This window comes from Lygodium microphyllum, chromosome 4 (assembly GCF_053477565.2).
Source record: "Lygodium microphyllum isolate KBCC chromosome 4, Lygodium_microphyllum_v1.1.10, whole genome shotgun sequence".
Taxonomy (NCBI): Eukaryota; Viridiplantae; Streptophyta; class Polypodiopsida; order Schizaeales; family Lygodiaceae; genus Lygodium; species Lygodium microphyllum.
In genome coordinates this window covers 10,540,443-10,557,565 of record NC_141138.1, presented here as the reverse complement: position 1 = coordinate 10,557,565, position 17,123 = coordinate 10,540,443, and the positions used below count along the sequence as shown (strand labels likewise).

Here is a 17,123-nt window from a genome sequence, read left to right as displayed (position 1 = left end):
CATCCACATTCATGAGTTGCTCCCGCAAGTCCTGAATTTTGTTGAGATGATCCTGCATAGAATCACCCTCATTCATCTTTAGAGTCTCTAGCTCTTTCTTCAAGAAAGAGATGCGAGTCTCATTCTTTCCTGCAAACATCTGCTCCAATATCAACCAAGCTTCTTGTGAAGAAGCTGCTGAACGAATATGAGGAATGATAGAACGCTGAACTGCCAATGCAATCAGCGACATAGCCTGTGCATCCCGTGTATCCCAAGTTTTCTGAGCTGCAGTTCTTGGGGGAAGTGGCTGAGCGGGGTGAGGTGGAGGGGGCTGAGGTTGCCCTCTTGCACGTCCTCCTGGAGGAGGAGTAGCGGGAGCCACAACTCCCGGTCGTGCTTCCTCTCCACTGACATAATCCCACAAATTTTTGGCCACTAATACATTCTTCATCATGAAAGACCAAAGGGAATAATTGTTCCCATCCAATCGGTCTTCCTTGGACACATAAGTGAATACATCTCCTCCCTGATTTGCCATTATTTCCCAAAAGGTAATAGAGCAATGTCAATGCAGTACGGGCTGGAAATCTGCAAATTTCCAGAAATTGCAGCAAACACAAGTCTGCAATTAATGTGCAAAGGGTACACTGTCAAAAAAAAACTGTCACTGATGCACGCTTCCCAAGGTGCAATTAGTGCTCAGCAGCACTAAAACATCAAAAGCCCCAAAATTTTCTGCCCAAAATTTCTGTCACAAATGTCTGTTACAAAAGCCCCAAAATGTGCATTCAATGTGTCACAGACAGACACAGCACGTTTCCCAATGCTGAAAACTGAACCTGCTGTTCAGCCTGTTCCCAATGCTGAACCTGAACCTGTTGCACGAACTCCTGTGTAAAAGAAAAGTGCAGAATGTTACCTCTGCGTGTTGACGACGGGCACGATTCCCGAGGTAATGACTGCTAGGTACAGTCGGACTGACGCACAGGTACAGGCGTGCAGGTCCAGTGACACGCACAGGCAGGACTGGGCGCGCGCTGGGCAGAGGAGGCGGTACCCAGGACTGGCTGGTGGAGACAGGTTGCGCGCTGGCAGCTGGAGCTGACGGCACAGGCTAGCTCAGCGCAGGGAGGCTGCGCAGGCAGACTGACAGGCGAAGGGGCACTCTGGGCAGACACAGGGCAGAGGACTCGCTGGGCAGAGGTGGCAGCACGCAGGTACAGGTGGCGCGCTGATTGTTGGAGCTGCACGCTGGGCAGAGGAGTCGCCTGGTGCTGCGCGCTGACGGACTGACAGGCGCAGGCAGGACTGGGCAGGAACAGGCGGCTGGGGCAGAACTGGCGGGGGCTGCAGACTGCAGACTGAAGACTGCTCTGAGCTGAGCTCTGATACCAAATGTCAGATGGGAGAGGATCGAGGTGCAGCTGAAGTGCAGTAGACAGTGTGAGAGTGAGAGACAGAGTTGAGCACGATACCCAATGCAATAGTACTGAATAGAGTGTTAGCTGAAAGTACAAATGATAACCCTTATACCTTAGGGTTATAAGGGGCTGTTCACACCCGAACGCAGTAAGTGCCCGTAAGTGTGCACCACAAGCACATACAAAATAGTACACATAATCTGGGGGAAAAAACCTCTCCTACCGAGAGTAAAAAGTGCCCCAGTGTCCTAGTGATCACCCGCACACTCCCATATGAGCGTAGGCGTAAGTAAGGCGTGTGAGATACCCAACAGTTTAATCTTCTTAATGGTCATTCTTATGTAGATCTTATTCTATGCTCAATTCACTTCTTTTCCACCAAGATTACCCTCTAATATGCACAATAATCTCTGGTGTTTTCTTTTCAATTTTACTTTTAATAAAACCCACCTTCTCTTTTCCAAAATTCATTTTTCCGGGTGGGAGAACTCTAAATCAATATCTTTTGTAAGGGTGTACTTCATTTATATATCTTTTTCGTGTTTTCTTCATGAGCTTTATAGTGTGGTTATCTTTCATTCTAACTTAAGTGTGATGTTGCTCTTGTGCACAAATTGCTGAAAATCCCTATCTTTTGAGTATTTGCTTGAAGTTTTATTTGGCATGCTTTTATCCCTAGGCTTCAACGTCCTAGTTGTGATTTTATTTTGTGTGTTATTTCCCTCCCTATCCAATGGCAATTCAAAGATGATGAAGAAAAAAAAAAATGAAGACCGAAGATTGAAGATGAAGATTTTTGCAAGTGTTGATCGCGGTTTTTCTTCAAAATTGTTCGCGGGGACGCTTCACACTTAAGCATGGGAGGAAATGATAACCAGGAAATATGTGCAAATAAAGGCACAAAAATGTGCTCACATGGAAACAATTTTTTGTAAAATGACACTTTGCAAATGTACCCCTTTGTCAAAATTTCAAATATGAAGCAGTGTAAAATGTGTAGTCCAAAAGGCTCACATTAAAAATATTGCTAGGAAAAGGAAAGGTCAAACCCTTTTGTCTCATTCCAAAAATTGAAAGGTCCTTAGACCTTAGCCAATGTATGCAAATTTGAATTTTATAATTCAAGAAAGGAAAAGGAGGTGGTTGCAGCCGTGGGATTTGGGGAGGTGGGAGGTTGAGGTGGTTACACCCTCTCTCTTGCTTTATCTTCTTCCCTCACGGTTCATTTCTTCCTCTCTCTCATTTGGCACAACACTTGCCTTCTTGTTCTTGTCTCTTTCTCTTATGCTTCATGCTTATCTTTAATGGAGAGCGAGGAAGAGGAAGAGAGTGAGGATGGAAAACTTTCTCTCAATTTCTTGTGTGCCTCTCTCTTGTGTGTTTGGAGAGCATGGTTCTTGGTGAGAAGAAGGAGAGTTTTCTTGCAGGTTTTCATGGCCAGCAATGTATTTGCAGCCTCTCTTGGCCGGTTCGTGGTTCTCATGGTGCCGTGGCAGGGTGCTCTTCAACATGGAGGCCCCAAAAGAACACCAAGGAAAAGGAAATTCTCTTGCAAGAAAATCTATCTTATAACATCAACAAGCTCGTTTATTATGTTTTATATGATCACAATGAAGAAAAGAACACCAGGCACAACAAATCTTCATGCAGCATCATGTAGATCTCCCACAGATTTGATAGAATCAACCATATTCTTCAATATCTTCACAAAATCCATCAATATAACAGAGAAAGCAAAGGAATACACCATCTTTGAATGGAAATACATCACATAGTATTCATCCTCAATATCTTCATAGTCTTCTCTCCCAATCTCTCATATACAATCACTCTGTTTTAGTAGATTTGGCTCTCTCTCTCTCTCTCTCTCTCTCTCTCTCTCTCTCTCTCTCAATAATACATTATATCCTCACTACAATCTCTCATAATCACTCTCAATAATCCTTCTTAGGTCGTGGATACCCCTCCCAAGAGGTATGTCTGATATGGAGAGTCACCAGAGCCACTACAGTATCCTTTCATAGCTCACTACTGTCACTTCACTTCAATCTTCACTTGAGTCTTCAGCAACTACTTCTTTCACTTCTTTTAGCTCTTTTGCACTTGTATTCACCTCTTTCCAAGGCTAGAAAACTTTTCCAAGCTACACTCTCATCCAACAGAATACATACAGAAGCATACAGAACAGTTACAGTACAGTACTAGAACAGCTACAGTAGAGAACAGAACAGAGACAGAAGCTCTACAAAAGACCTATAGAAGGTTACAGAAGGTCATCAAAACCTCATAACTCGTACTCAAACCATTTCAAACTCTCACAAACCATTCAATAAGCTTTCACAAGATCTCAATCTTCATCAATCAATACTCCATCCCTCCTTACAGAAGACAATCAGAACAAAACAGAACATAACAGAAGCTATACAGAAGGTATACAGAATCAATCAGAACCTCTTAGAACATCACAAAATCTCATATCTCTACTAATAAACATCATGAACTTCCATAACACAATCAATATCATCCAAAACACTCTCAAACCACTTCCAAACCAATCAATCATCTCATAAAATCATCCATTCAGCTCTCAAAAACAACAAAAATCAGCCAAAAAAAAGTCATTTCAACACTTAACATGCTTTGCGAGGTCCAATGACATTTGGTTGAGTACAAATTAGCTAGTAACTCATTGCAAATGGAAATTCTAGTGGTGTCTCATATGCTTTCTTGGGAGGACAAATCAGAGAAGAGACCTAAGTTTAATCGCATGGCTTGCCTTGGATTGATCTTTGTGGTGCCGATGCCACTCTCTTGCCTTGAGGCACATTGATGCCTTTTCACACCATCAGACGGGTCTTTCGGGTCTCTCATGGCTACTATGATCTTTGGGGCAAGGTCTCCAAATGTTTGCATGAACGCTAACCCTTTACTATCCTAGATTCTAATTGTCCTTGGCAGGATTGGGACCTTGCAAGGCGTTTGAGAATCTTCTTTGGTTAATTAAATTTATCATCTCATGATCAAAGATTGCAAATGGTTGACCATCCAAGCCAATGCTCTTTGGGGATTGCACAAACCTAAAGCCTAGTGGAAATTGACAGTGATGGAGGGATGGATCAATAAGATGCCATTGAAATGTAAGGTATTCATTTGGAGAATACTCTTCACCTTTCATCAGCTCTTCATTGAAGGGGTATTTCCAATGGGAATTGTTTCTTTTGTACCACTACAGTTAAGTCTTCCTATCTCACAGATTCATCTTGTCCTTTTATTCAGAAAATTTGGACCCTCCTTTTTGACATTTGGCATGGTGTGGTAGGGACTAGGATGCGTCCTTTTGATTGGGTCTTTGGCAAGGTTGAACATCATGGTTCGGTGCAACCTCATAAAAAGATTCTCATTATGAAAATAAAGAGAGATTTATTTCCTGTCCATTGGTCAGTAAGTTTTGGTTTTCTTTGTCCAAGATTTGGCAGAAAGTAATGGGACCTTCTCTTCATCCCTTTGATTGGTTTTTTTGGCAAAGCTAAGTTCCCTACTCTGCCACAATCTCACAAGAAGATTATGTTTCACTTCCTCTGATTATGGGGATGTTGGCATAACTAGGTTACTTGTAATGCTTTTGGTTTTAATGGTACGTCTGGGTTTAATATCATGTGGCGAGATTAAAGGGTCTTCTTCATTGGTAGCTTGATCTTGTTCATCGTGCAAGCATTCTTCCTTGGGAGGATTTAGTTCCTTAGCATATGGTAGTTTTCTCAACAATTCTACTGTCTTCTTAGTTCTTTGTGATATTTCTACTCTTCTATTGTACTATATATATATATAGAGAGAGAGATATATATATATATATATAGAGAGAGAGAGAGAGAAATGAAATGATATATTAACGTCTACAAAAGGCCAAAATGACCTATGAGACCATGAGTTACAATCATGTGTATGATGGTACAACTGTCTGGGCAAAATATGTAGCACAAGCAAAAAAAAGAAAGAAAGGAAACTAACTATGGCTATGTGTAAAACATAGAGCTCTATCGAGTAACAATGAGCTCCAAAATGGTACAATCTCATGTGGGTATGGGGGGCCTAGCTCTAGCCCGAACAATAATCCCCTGTATCCGTCTATGAAGGTGTCGTCGGTGTCTGTGTCAAGGCCTAGGACGTCTGGATCGGCTAAACTGAACGGCTCGATCAATCAGTTTTCCTTGTCTGTGTATGGACTATGGCGGTGAGGGAAGCTCTTGTGTGGACTGTGGCTGTAATTGTATTGGAGTCTTTTGAGTCTCCTTTGCAAAGAAGTCAGTGAGCTGCCTGTGTGAAGGACCTCGGTGTCCTAGAGCAACTGTACTCCTGAGGTACATGTCACAAAGCCGTCGTATCTCAAGAAGAAAGAGGCCAAGGCATCGCTGATCAGTAAAATCCATGACCTTGGATAGTGGTCCAAATCCGTCTCTAAAGAGTAAAGAGACAGTGGAAATGACCACGGACCTCATAATATGCTGGGCAGCGGCAGATATAATGGTCCTCTGTCTCTAGCTCTAATTGGCATATCTGGCATATGCGCTTCTCTAGTGGGATGGATCTATATTTGCCAGTCTCAATTTCTAGTTGATGTGAGGAGGTTGCCAACTGGCCAATAGTGTATCCGATCCCATGGGAAAGGTGGGTGTCCATGTATCTCGGGCGAACAATAAATCCATCATCTGTAGTATGAAGGAAATGCTCGCGGTAGAAAGCCATCTTTGTCCCTAGCGTCTGCCCTGGCATCAACCATGTCCGCGTGATATCCAACTGAGTAAGACCCATCTTGATGATCTTGCGAATCTCTAACCTGCTCAAATCAAGAGATGGTGCATCAAGGGAGTATTGGAAGGGGGGTAACTTGTCCATGCTAAAGCCATACAGCTCAAACCAAGCCGACATCTGTGCATGCCAACATGAAGTATCACCCTCTCTGGCAAGCTACCTGGAGGACTCAAGGGCCAACCGTGCATATCTATGTTTGGGTAAGTCCCATAGGCTATGTATGTATGCAACTAATCGGGTGAGGGCTTCTACCACAATCGATGTAGCTGCTAGCTCGGCTCTGATGATCTCATGTGGCACTGAGGCCTTACATCTGATCATCCTGGATATCATGTACACTAGGGGTTTCTCCATCGACTCCATCCGTCATAAGTGCGCCGTGATCTGCTATGGTGGTCAAGACTAGGCCCCCATATCTGTACACCATAAAGTAGTGTGGATGTGACGAGTGTATCGAAGAGCCATAGCTTGGTGCGGGGTTATTGGAATTGCACATGTGAGCACATCCTCTCCAAACCACCTAGTGCTGTGTATCCATGAGTCAGTCTAGTGTGTGTTGCCTCTCGCAAAGAAAAGGTGAGCCCTGTGAATAAGACTCCCAGGTATGTATAAGAATCCACATACTCCAGCTCCTCAGATCCATATGTGAATTTAGGTGCTGATCTCTTGGCCCATTGTGGTGTATAATTAAATACTATCACCTTGGTTTTACCAAGGTTCACTAAAATCCCACTGTCCAAAGTATAGGAGTGTAATGCATCCAAGTGTCTCTGTAGACTCTCTGGAGAGTCAACTATCAATACAATGTCATCTGCATACAATAGGAGAGGTATCCAAGTGCTAGTTAGTGGAGCTCCTCTATCTCCTTCCTGTGAAATATAATCAATAATCCCATCAATGTATAGGCCAAATAATGTCAGAGAGAGGGGGCATCCTTGCTTCACCCCAATGGTGGAGGAAATAGGTGCGGAAAGGCCCTCAGGTGTCCGGACTCTGCCCACAACTCTCTCATACAGTGCCAAAATACCCCAACTGAGCTCTTTCGGTACTCCCATGTCATGCAATCTATGTATCAGCCTGTCTCTCGATACTGTGTCAAAGGCTTTGCGGGCAGCAGTAGGTTCGTGGACCATGGGCCCTTCCCTCCTCAATGATCGCTTGGAGTATGAGGATGTGATCCAACGTGGAGAAGCCTCTTCTAAAGCCAGCTTGTCCCTGTGCTTTGAGACCCCACATCTCTGCCTACCTGCTTAACTCGTGCATTAGGATGGAAGCATGTAACTTAGCCAATGTATGCCCAACCATGATAGTCCGATAGTTATTGGGTAGAGTAGGGTCTCTTGACTTGAGGATAGGCACAATAGTATTCGTGCTCCAACTTTCTGGTAGGCCTTCACACATGGCTCTGTTAAACATGTAGGCTAGGAATCCTGCCACCAAATCTCTAGCATGGATCAAGTGCTCGGCTTCTAATCCATCATGATCTTGTGCCTTTCCTCTGCTAAGTCTGTCAATGGTCTTGGACCTTACTTTTTGTAAAGAAAGTGTTGGTCTCTGGACAAGGCTCAAATGGGTTAGGAAGAGGTGGCTGACCCTCCACAGTATAAAGACTAGCTGCATACTCTTCCCATACAGCGGTGGACGTAATAGGTGTGGTCGGGCAATGCTCTCTGAAAAGCCTCCAAGCCTCTCTAGAGTCCTGGCTCAAGAATAACTGATATAGGTCTCGCTCCAACTAGGCCAAGAATGTTCTCTTCTTCCATCATGTGAGGCGTCTAAAGAGTATCTGTGCCTGTCTATGGGTAGTGGACCCCAGTGCTATCTCTCTCTATAGCCGTGCCCTGGTCTCACGACACTCATCATCATACCAGCCGTTCCGAGGTGTCATCTCGGTGGAGGCTCTCTGTGTGGGTCGTGAGTGTGAGAAGGCTACACCTGCAGCGATGTGTAGGGCCTCACTGAATTGTTGAGTCAGCTCCTGTAATGGAACGTCGGGGTCTGCATCATGTAACAATCTGAGGATCTCCGCCTCATAGATATCCTCGATCTCTTTGGAAAAGAGGTATCTCGGTGTGTCGGTGAGCTGCATGATGGGTTTGCGCGTCAGTGAATTGGAGGTCGATAGTGAATGATAGGTAGACATGATCCACTGCAACTCCGAGAAGACGTGGGGATATTGAGAGGTCCTGAATGTGAGATATCAGCATCGGTGGGGCAAGAACATAGTCTACTGTGTTGGCACCGTGTCGGTGAGGATAACATGTGAAGGCGCTGGATAGGGGGTATCTAGCCATGCCATTGAGAATGGCCAACTTGTGTGTTGTGCCCATCTCCACAAGGTATCTCCCATATTCGGTGACTTCCCCCATATCCTGAGATGTCCTCTCTAGCTATAGCTCTAGCACATCCTGCTCCTATAGCATCTCCTCAGATGCATCAAAGAAAGACATCTGATGGGAGGCTGTCCTAGCATTAAAGTCTCCTAGTAAGATAACCTCTCCCTCCTTCGAGAACTCCCAAATATCCTCATCCAAAGCCACATATGGTGATTGCCCCTTGGGTGGGGCATATCGGGACGTCATAGGGGGGAAATAGCATATGGCAACATACAAAGTGCATTCCTCACCACGCACTCTCATCCACATGTATGTGGCTTGCTCATCTCTGCAGACTACCATCATCTGCTGTAGCTCCTCCCTGAATAACACTGCCACTCCTCGCGACCCGTGATTACTATGGTCTGTGCATGTCTCCTTCTTGCAAGCTGACTCCCACCTATAGCGTGTCACCCGTGGAAGTGTAGTATGTGGTCCCTGATGTGTCTCTGAGTAGAACACTATATCTCTCCCTTTGAATGCCTCGGGCCATTACAATTCCAAACTGCCACTACAAGGCTGGTCCCATAGGTCTCACACCGTCATTTGTGGTGCCTCTCCATGATTACCACTCTCCCTCCTTTGTAGAAGGCAAGTTTGCCCTCCTCCCTGGCTGCCTTAGAGAGAGAGAGAGAGAGAGAGCTCTTGCACATACACCAATGCAACAAAGTAGATTGATGTGATAGTTTGATGATATGAAAGTATGACCATTAGAAAATTATTATATAGACTTAGGATCCCCCCTAACCCTAACCCTAGGCTAACATACATGTAACACACACTAAGGTGCGTTCAAACTTCACATGCTAACACACATTGTGGAATAACTAACACTCATGTGAGATGATCTCTAGTTGCCTGTGCTATGGTAAATCTCCTAGCGGACATGGTGAATCTCCTAGTTAACCCCAAGTAGATATATGAATCCACTACCTCCACCGGTCTGGCTCCTAGAGTGAAGACTGATCTCCTCGCTATTTGAGCTAATGTGTGGAAGATCAGGGTTTTGCTTTTCCCAAGATTAAGTGCTAATCCATGTTGTGTGCTGAAGTCATGTAGGGCATGGAGATGTCTCTGTAGACTCTAGTGTGACTCATAGACTGAGAATATATCATCAGTATAAAGCATAAGAGACCAATGTACTTACTATGTCCACCTCGTCTCATCCTCATGTGATGTGGTCCTTCATCTTGTTGATGTAGAATCCAAAGAGTATAGGGTAGAGAGGGCATCCTTGCTTCACTCCATTTAAAAGTCCTCCTAGGCATCTGAATTGGTCTATCGCCCTCTCATGCAGCTAATAGATGCCCCAAATCATGTCTAATGAGATCCCAAGTGTCTATAGCCCTTGTAGTAGTCCATCTCTTGGGACTATATCAAAAGCCTTTTGGAAGTTCAAAAAGTAGCAATAAATTTTTTTCTTCTTGGGTTTCACTTGCTTGATCATGTCTGTTAGAGTGAAGATGCAGCTCTCAATTTCCCTCTCCCTACATAGGCACTCAGTTCTACCTCTATCATTGCTCCATATACATTGACCAAAGTGTGGCCCACCATGATACTCTTGTAATTACTTGGATCTAGGGGATCTCTAGACTTGTGGATAGGCACAATGGTATGCATGGTCCACTCATTTAGGAAGCCTTCTGCCAATGCTTTGTCAAACATAAATGCAAGGGGGGCCAAAATGTCTGCTGCAGAAATGTAAGTGCTCACCTTGGATACCTGTATAATCCGTCAATCGTCCATGTTGTAGGTGTTGTATTGCCCTCCTCACCATATACATTGTAAGGGTGATGTGGTAGGGTGAGGCTTTGGAGAGTGTGGAATCAGTGGCTGGTGTGGTACATTATATAGCCTCTCTACATAGGAGTGCCATGTCTCTGGGTCTCCTATGGGTGTGGGTCAGCGTGGCTCTCGTAATGTGCACCATGTTGTGGCTACATCTCTGCTCATTAATAGGTGTGGACAGGTGTACCCCATAGAGACTTACTAGGTTCAGTAAATCCCTTCGCAAGATAGTCATGCAATTGCCTAGGGGAAACCCCTCACATAGTTTTCTATTAAACCATGCTCATGTGGCTAAATGACAGAGTATGCTTAGGTTGTGGGGAGTGAGGTAGGGGGGACCGACCAAGTGTGAAGGAAACTGCTAGGGTTTGCATTGAAGGCACACAGAGTGTACGACCACGACAGAAACACAAAGAGATAGACACAGACACAGACACAGAGAGCAACACTCAAACCCTAAATGCAAAACTCAAAACTCAAACCCTAAACACAAAACTCAAAACTCAACCACAAAAACTCAAACACAAACAGAAGAAGGGAGAGAGAGAACATAACTTTGAAGTGAATGAATGTAAGAGTGTACAGTGTGCTCAAGGGTAGAGCAATGTCGGAGTGTGACGTCCACCGAAGACGGATTCCAAGTCTATGACCACCGGTCGGAGTGTAGGAGTGCTGAATAGTGAATGGCAGCAAGCTGGTCACCAAAACGCAGCAGTCTGGAGGCTGGAAACTAGTAAACGCAGCAGTGTACCACCGATCGGAGGCTGGAAACTGTGCACAGTATGCTGTAAACAGCTGGCTGAAACAGCGTCTGAGAGTGTCTAGGCCTGCAACGCAAAAAACGCAAGCTGGCTGACCCTAGAGATGGACAGTAGGCTGAACAGCAATCTGGAGCAATCGCCAGCAGCTGAGAGTTGTCGCCTACAGCAATGGACAGGCTGAAGATAATGTGGCTGCAATCGATGATGGCTGGACAGCAGATGGAGGCGGGCTGTAGGCTGGAAACTGGGCACCAACAGCAGCAGAGCGTGTATGGGCTGGTGTAACCTGCAAACAAGGATGATTGCTGAATGGGGGCAGCCTGTCTATTTATAGATGTGGAAGGGCGCCCCAAAAATTAGGGTTTCCACTAAACTCTCTCGAACCACTCCCCGCTTTAGGGTTTCCATTGAACTCTCTCGAACTGCTCCCCGTTTTAGGGTTTTACTCTAAAAGAGCATTTTTAGTGTGTTTTGGGGCTGTTTAAGAGGCTAACCAGCAGGTAATGCATATTTTAGCTCAATACCAAGTACATGGTAAAGGGAGGGAGGGAGGGAGGGAGGGATCATGCTAAGTAAGTGTAAAACACTTGCAGGTACTATAGATTTGCTGAATGTAAGTTTTGAAGGTAAAACAGCTCCTGATAGGGTTACAGCTCTTACCGGCTTTGATGAGCTTTGCAGTATTTCCCCTACACGAAGGTTGGTAACTTCCTGATAAGATTGCAATTGTTAATCTGCTCCAGTAAACTTTTCCTGCTCCTGGAGCTAGTTCATAAGTTTGACATTAATGGTCTTATCATTTATATAAAACTAGGTGGAGGTTGGTTGAAGTGGATGGAGAATTATTACATCTCAGCAATTTGCGCAGACACCTTCTCTCATTGATTTGTCCATCAAAGACACACATGGTTCTTCTCTCACCAAATATCATCTGAAACTCTGGTAAATTAGCCCGAGGAACTGGCAGTGTTTAAATCAGACACATACCTTTCCTTGCTGTGCAAATAGTAAACATGTTAATATAGCTGATAAAAATTTGTGCTCCACGTATGTTCTTTTATAGTCTGATTATTGCCAAACAGTGAGAGATTTTCCCTAGCACATCACAGGTCAATTTGTCCTATAAAATAATATACAATAAATAATTTCCAGTGTTCCTCTTTCAGAAAAAACTTAAAAGAATACTAACGTAGCCCTATAAGATAAAATGTATGTGCTTTCTTGTGCTAGTCTTTCTGGAAAGATCAATAGAATACATGCTATGATCCTTAACTATAATTTGAGCTTAAATCAAGTCCTTCCATTGATCCTAGTACCGAATGTATCAGGTTCATGCATGTCTAATGGTTTGGTATGTCTAATTCAGCAGTTCATAAGTAAGAGTATCTGTGATCCATTTACATATTGGGTTTCAGGATATGGGGTGCAGGATCTGTGGCATATATATTGGGTGGCTTAGTGGGTGACATGATGTGATTCTCAAGAAGTGAGGGTATCTGATGGATTCATAGTGACATGGGATGGCCATTTTCTAGCTTCCCATCCCAGTCCCATACCATCCCAATCCTGTCCCTATGTTAGAGCCCCCTCTCATGATGATAGGGGATGGCAACTCTTGTACCAGTCCTTGTCCCCAAAACCTGTCCCATGTCACTATGGATAGATTTTAATGAAGCAAGCTGTTCTGAGAAAAGGCATTTTATTTATTGATGAAGACATCTTGCTTTGCTTCTTTGCTTGAGGCAGGCTGTAAAGAGAGAAGAAATTGAGTGAACTGAATTGCAATCTTGACACCAATGTAAAAGGCACATTAATCTACTACGGTCAATGGGAAATCCAAGACGAGAAATGTTGAGGTCTTTTATGTGAATCATCATGAGGCCACTGTGCAATCTTTTTGCCATGTGATGATCATTTGATTTCCTGGCTCATGTTTCTTTGACCTGTAAGATATCTGCCAGTAGAGGAGGGAATCATCCACACATTTAGAAGGGAATAAAGATTAGTCGTACTCTTCATGGCTGATTGAAGTGAAATATATTATGTAATTCAACAGTCACTCAGACTCTTTCTTCTATTGCTCAGGATCTAAATATTGGTACAGCTCTGTGGTTAGCAGCCTCTGGATATGGTTGGGTGAAACATGGATCATCACGAATACTTTACAGATCTGAGGCCCGAGTACTCTTGGTTGGGACAGGAGCAGACGAGCAATGTGCTGGCTATGGCAGGCATCGCACAAAGTTCAGGGAAGGAGGGTATGTTGTTTCTACTTCAGCTAAGTCAGCAGAAGCTGTATATTTTCCGATAGTGTTTGCCTAAAATGGGACTTCATTCATACTTTACTATTGTGAAAAGTAAATTTTTTGTATAGTTCTGTTTTGTTACAGCATTTCAAATGTTCACATTTGGATTCTAATTGGAGTAGTCAACTTATCCCTACAATAGCCAATGAAGTAAAGATGCTGTATTTATCCAGAATACAAGCACAGTCATGTGACAAGCATTCCCTGGATATCCTATTATCCCAGACTAAACTTTTGCTATTCTCGCTGCACTTGCATTATCCCACTATGCCAATCAGACTATAATCCTCATTGAACACCTCTATTGGCGACCATGGTGTGGATAACAAATACACAAAATTCGGACTTTTTTGCACATACAAGACACCAGGATGTCAACTTGCTTTTTTAATTGCTGTGACAATCCAGAGACATGTTACGTGCCTTTGACAAGCATTTGCTCCTCTTTACAGTTGAATCATCATGTGAATTCTAGGGCAGATGAAAGGAGTGATTCACTGACTCTTATGCATTAGTGCTGTATTTGCATTAACTGCCCCTGTTCATGCTCAGTTTACTGCTACTTGTGCAACAAATACACACCATTTGAATGTGTATATGCTGTTAATCTAAATTATTTGGCCCTCGTCCAACGCCCAAACAATTGACAAATTAATATAAAAATGTTAAAGCAAAGAACTAAAATTTGGTAGGTTCTTATCCTAGCTATTTCACTTTTGCATGCAACTTTGCCATCGCCATCATCTTCTCTGCTTTCAACATATATCTTCCACCTATCTAGGTGCCTGTGTTTATGATCCTTCTTCCCCACACACCTTGAAGTGGAGATGATTGCTGCTGCTGTCTTGGTGTTCACCCAGCTGCAAAGACTTGCTGTGCCCACATCATAGTTATGAGAAACGGGGAAACAGAAATGGGAACAGGAACGGAAATGGCAAAAATCTGTAGTTTCGGGGAGTTACCAGTAATGACAGGGATAAGAAAAGCAGAAACAGAAGCAGGAATGGGAATGGAAATGGAACTGGCAAAAATGTGGAGTTTCGGGGCATTTCTAGTAACCATGGTCCCCATGCAATGCCAGGACTGCTGTTGTCTGCCTGCATCAGAGGTCTCCACCAACAGCTGTGTTGTGCTGCCTTGGCTGTACTGCCACTGCTTTCCAGAGTGACTGTGCTGCTAGCTGCTGTCCCTAGAGCTGCCAGACTGTTGTGTTTTGTTTCCAGGCAGACCTGTTGCTGCTGCTGCCCCAAACATAGCCTGCCACTTCATCAACCAGCCAGGAACAGATGCATTTTGGCACATTCACACCTGTCCCCCAGCTGATGAACTGTTTCCATTTTGTTTGCCATCGAGATCTATTGGGGTGGACTCTGTCTTGCATCCCTCGGTCCACTCCATGAGAGAGGAAATATCTCTTTGCTTTTTGTATACTTATTGTATCCAGACCTCTCATACTCCATTTGTTCATTGAGTACATTTGTCACTCGCATTCCATCTTTGAGTTTTATTGTTAATCATGTGTTTGTTTGTACACCATGGTAATGATGAAACATGTTTCACCATTGGGTGGGGGGGATGTGAAACATGTGCAATGTTTCACACCTCTGTTTCACTCCAAGAAAATAAAACAGTGCTATAAAAAATGCTGACTGTACGTATTCTAAATGTGCTATTTTGCGGTTTCATGTGGCATTTCACATAGGACCTAACCAGGGGGTGAAACATTTGATGCTGAAATGCAATGTTTCAAGGGTTGAACATTCCGTAGTTACCTTGCTGAATACTCAACCATCAACATTTTTTGTGCAAACCCTAGTGTATTCTCACATGGTGTCAAAGACAATTACTCTCAACACTTGAGCTATCCTGAACACTAAGGTTTGCAAGAGCACATGGACTAACTCTTGATGTGTTGAGCTTTGCGTTGAGCCCGAAAGCTATACCCCCGTATTTGGCCTAAGGTCATGTGCCCGGTAACTTTGAGCCATGTTAGCTCTTGTTTAGCCTACAAGCCATGCACAAGCACCGTGAGCCATGCCTGTCCTACTTTGGGTCCTTGAGCTTGTCAGTGGACCATGTCATGACAATCCTCATATTGCCTCTCTCTCACTTGTGTATCTCCTCTCCAAAATCATTGTACAAGCTCTCAACCGTTGCCTCTTCAAGGTTAAGACTTTCCCATTTCTTTTTGTTCCTATGTTTCATGTTGTTGGTTTCAGTAAGAGTGTTCCTATGTTTCATGTTGTTGGTTTCAGTAAGAGGGTTTTGTTAGTTATTATTCATCCCCAGGTGTGAATAGACATTAATGTGTCTAAAAGTGCTTGTCTAGGTGTAAACAACTTTTGCATCACTTAGCATTAAATAAGTGCTAAAGTTGTAGGTGGATACTTCAGCCTGTATATTCAGCCCTACCAATTGTACTTTAATAGATCAATCAGTCATTTTCAGTTAGCCTCAGCTTTTGTACTTGCAGGAATTCTATCTCTCTCTTTGAGCAGCAAAGGACAAAGCGGGGAAACGGTTTTCTGCTGGAAACAATGAAAAACAGCTGCAAATGGGAGGGAAAAAGCCTGCAAATTGTGTGGACAGACAAGGGAAAAGATTTGCAGCTGAAGGATGAGGGATTTAGGATTTAGGGGTTGTGGACAGCAGTAGATCTGTGGTAGGGGAAGCAACGAGGAGCTAAAGAGAGTGAACAATAGTAAAAGATGGTGAAGAGCAGAGGAGAGTTGGTGAAAACTGCATGCACAGGCTTGGAATGGAAAAAGCAGTCTGAAACTGGAGTTTTTCCTCGCCAATCTGAAAACACCTATCCCAAATGTGTTGTGGAACCAAAATGTTTCGGGCCGTTTCACGTTTCTGTTTAGGGCTGCTGAAATGGCATTTTGGGCAACTATGTGAGCCCGTCCCTTTATTTGAGGCAACTCACTTTCTTTTTCTTGAGGTCTTTGGTTGTGGACTCCACATCTTGCTTAAGGCTGTTTTCTTGATCGTGGAGTGTCTTTATGAGAGCATATTCTTCCCTTTTATCTCCTCCACCATGATGATGAGCTTCTGAGTCATCTCCTATCGGTCCTGTTCTTTGGCTTCAATTTATTTGGCAGGGTTCTCCTCTTGTAGGATGAAGATGTCTTGAATGCATTAGATTCCTTTCTTAGCAAAGCTACTTAGTGCTCTTGTGTCCTTCGTGAGGAATGCTTCCATTCCTTTAGTAGTGGTATTGATGGTAGCTAGCAATGATCGATCTGTCATTTTGAAAATAGAGAAGTGTTGGAGATAGCTAATAGGGTAGAGAGAAAGAGATCAAGAGACATAGTGATTGGTGAAGGATTGGCATAGGTTTGGCATAGGTTTGGCAAAGGTTTGGAGTAGTTGGCTTAGGGTCGATAAAGGCAAGCTATGTGGTGGGTGTGGGCCATGGGGGGCCAGACACATTTAATGTGTTGGTTGTTTGGTTGAGAGAGAGAGAGAGAGATTTGTGGTTATGACTCCAAGCAACTAACATGGACTTGTGCAAGTGTACATTTGTCATAATTCCCAAGGAAAAAAGTATGAAACATCACTTTTATTATGTTTTTTGGGATTTGAAGCCTTATGTTGTTCGGAGAATAAAAGACATGTTTCTTATGTAAGAAATATTTTCTACACATTTCATATACTTCACATGTCAGAAAATGTTGG

At 43.6% G+C, this 17,123-nt stretch overlaps 1 protein-coding gene and 1 pseudogene across 4 annotated transcripts in view; one reads left to right on the top strand and one right to left on the bottom strand.

The window, feature by feature from the left end:
• LOC148036792 (Asparagine synthase family protein) overlaps positions 1-17,123 on the top strand; it is a 115,166-nt gene that overhangs the window by 86,846 nt on the left and 11,197 nt on the right. For all 4 annotated transcript variants that reach the window (XR_015690508.1, XM_087675681.1, XM_087675683.1 and 1 more), the window contains exons 6-8: positions 11,730-11,835; positions 11,951-12,044; positions 13,222-13,394. Coding sequence is in view for 3 of the 4 variants with exons in the window: in XM_087675681.1 (XP_087531807.1) it covers positions 11,730-11,835; positions 11,951-12,044; positions 13,222-13,394 (373 nt within the window). In the remaining variant the exon portion in view is untranslated. The remainder of the gene's footprint in view (positions 1-11,729; positions 11,836-11,950; positions 12,045-13,221; positions 13,395-17,123) is intronic.
• LOC148036793 (uncharacterized) lies at positions 1,102-8,872 on the bottom strand (annotated as a pseudogene).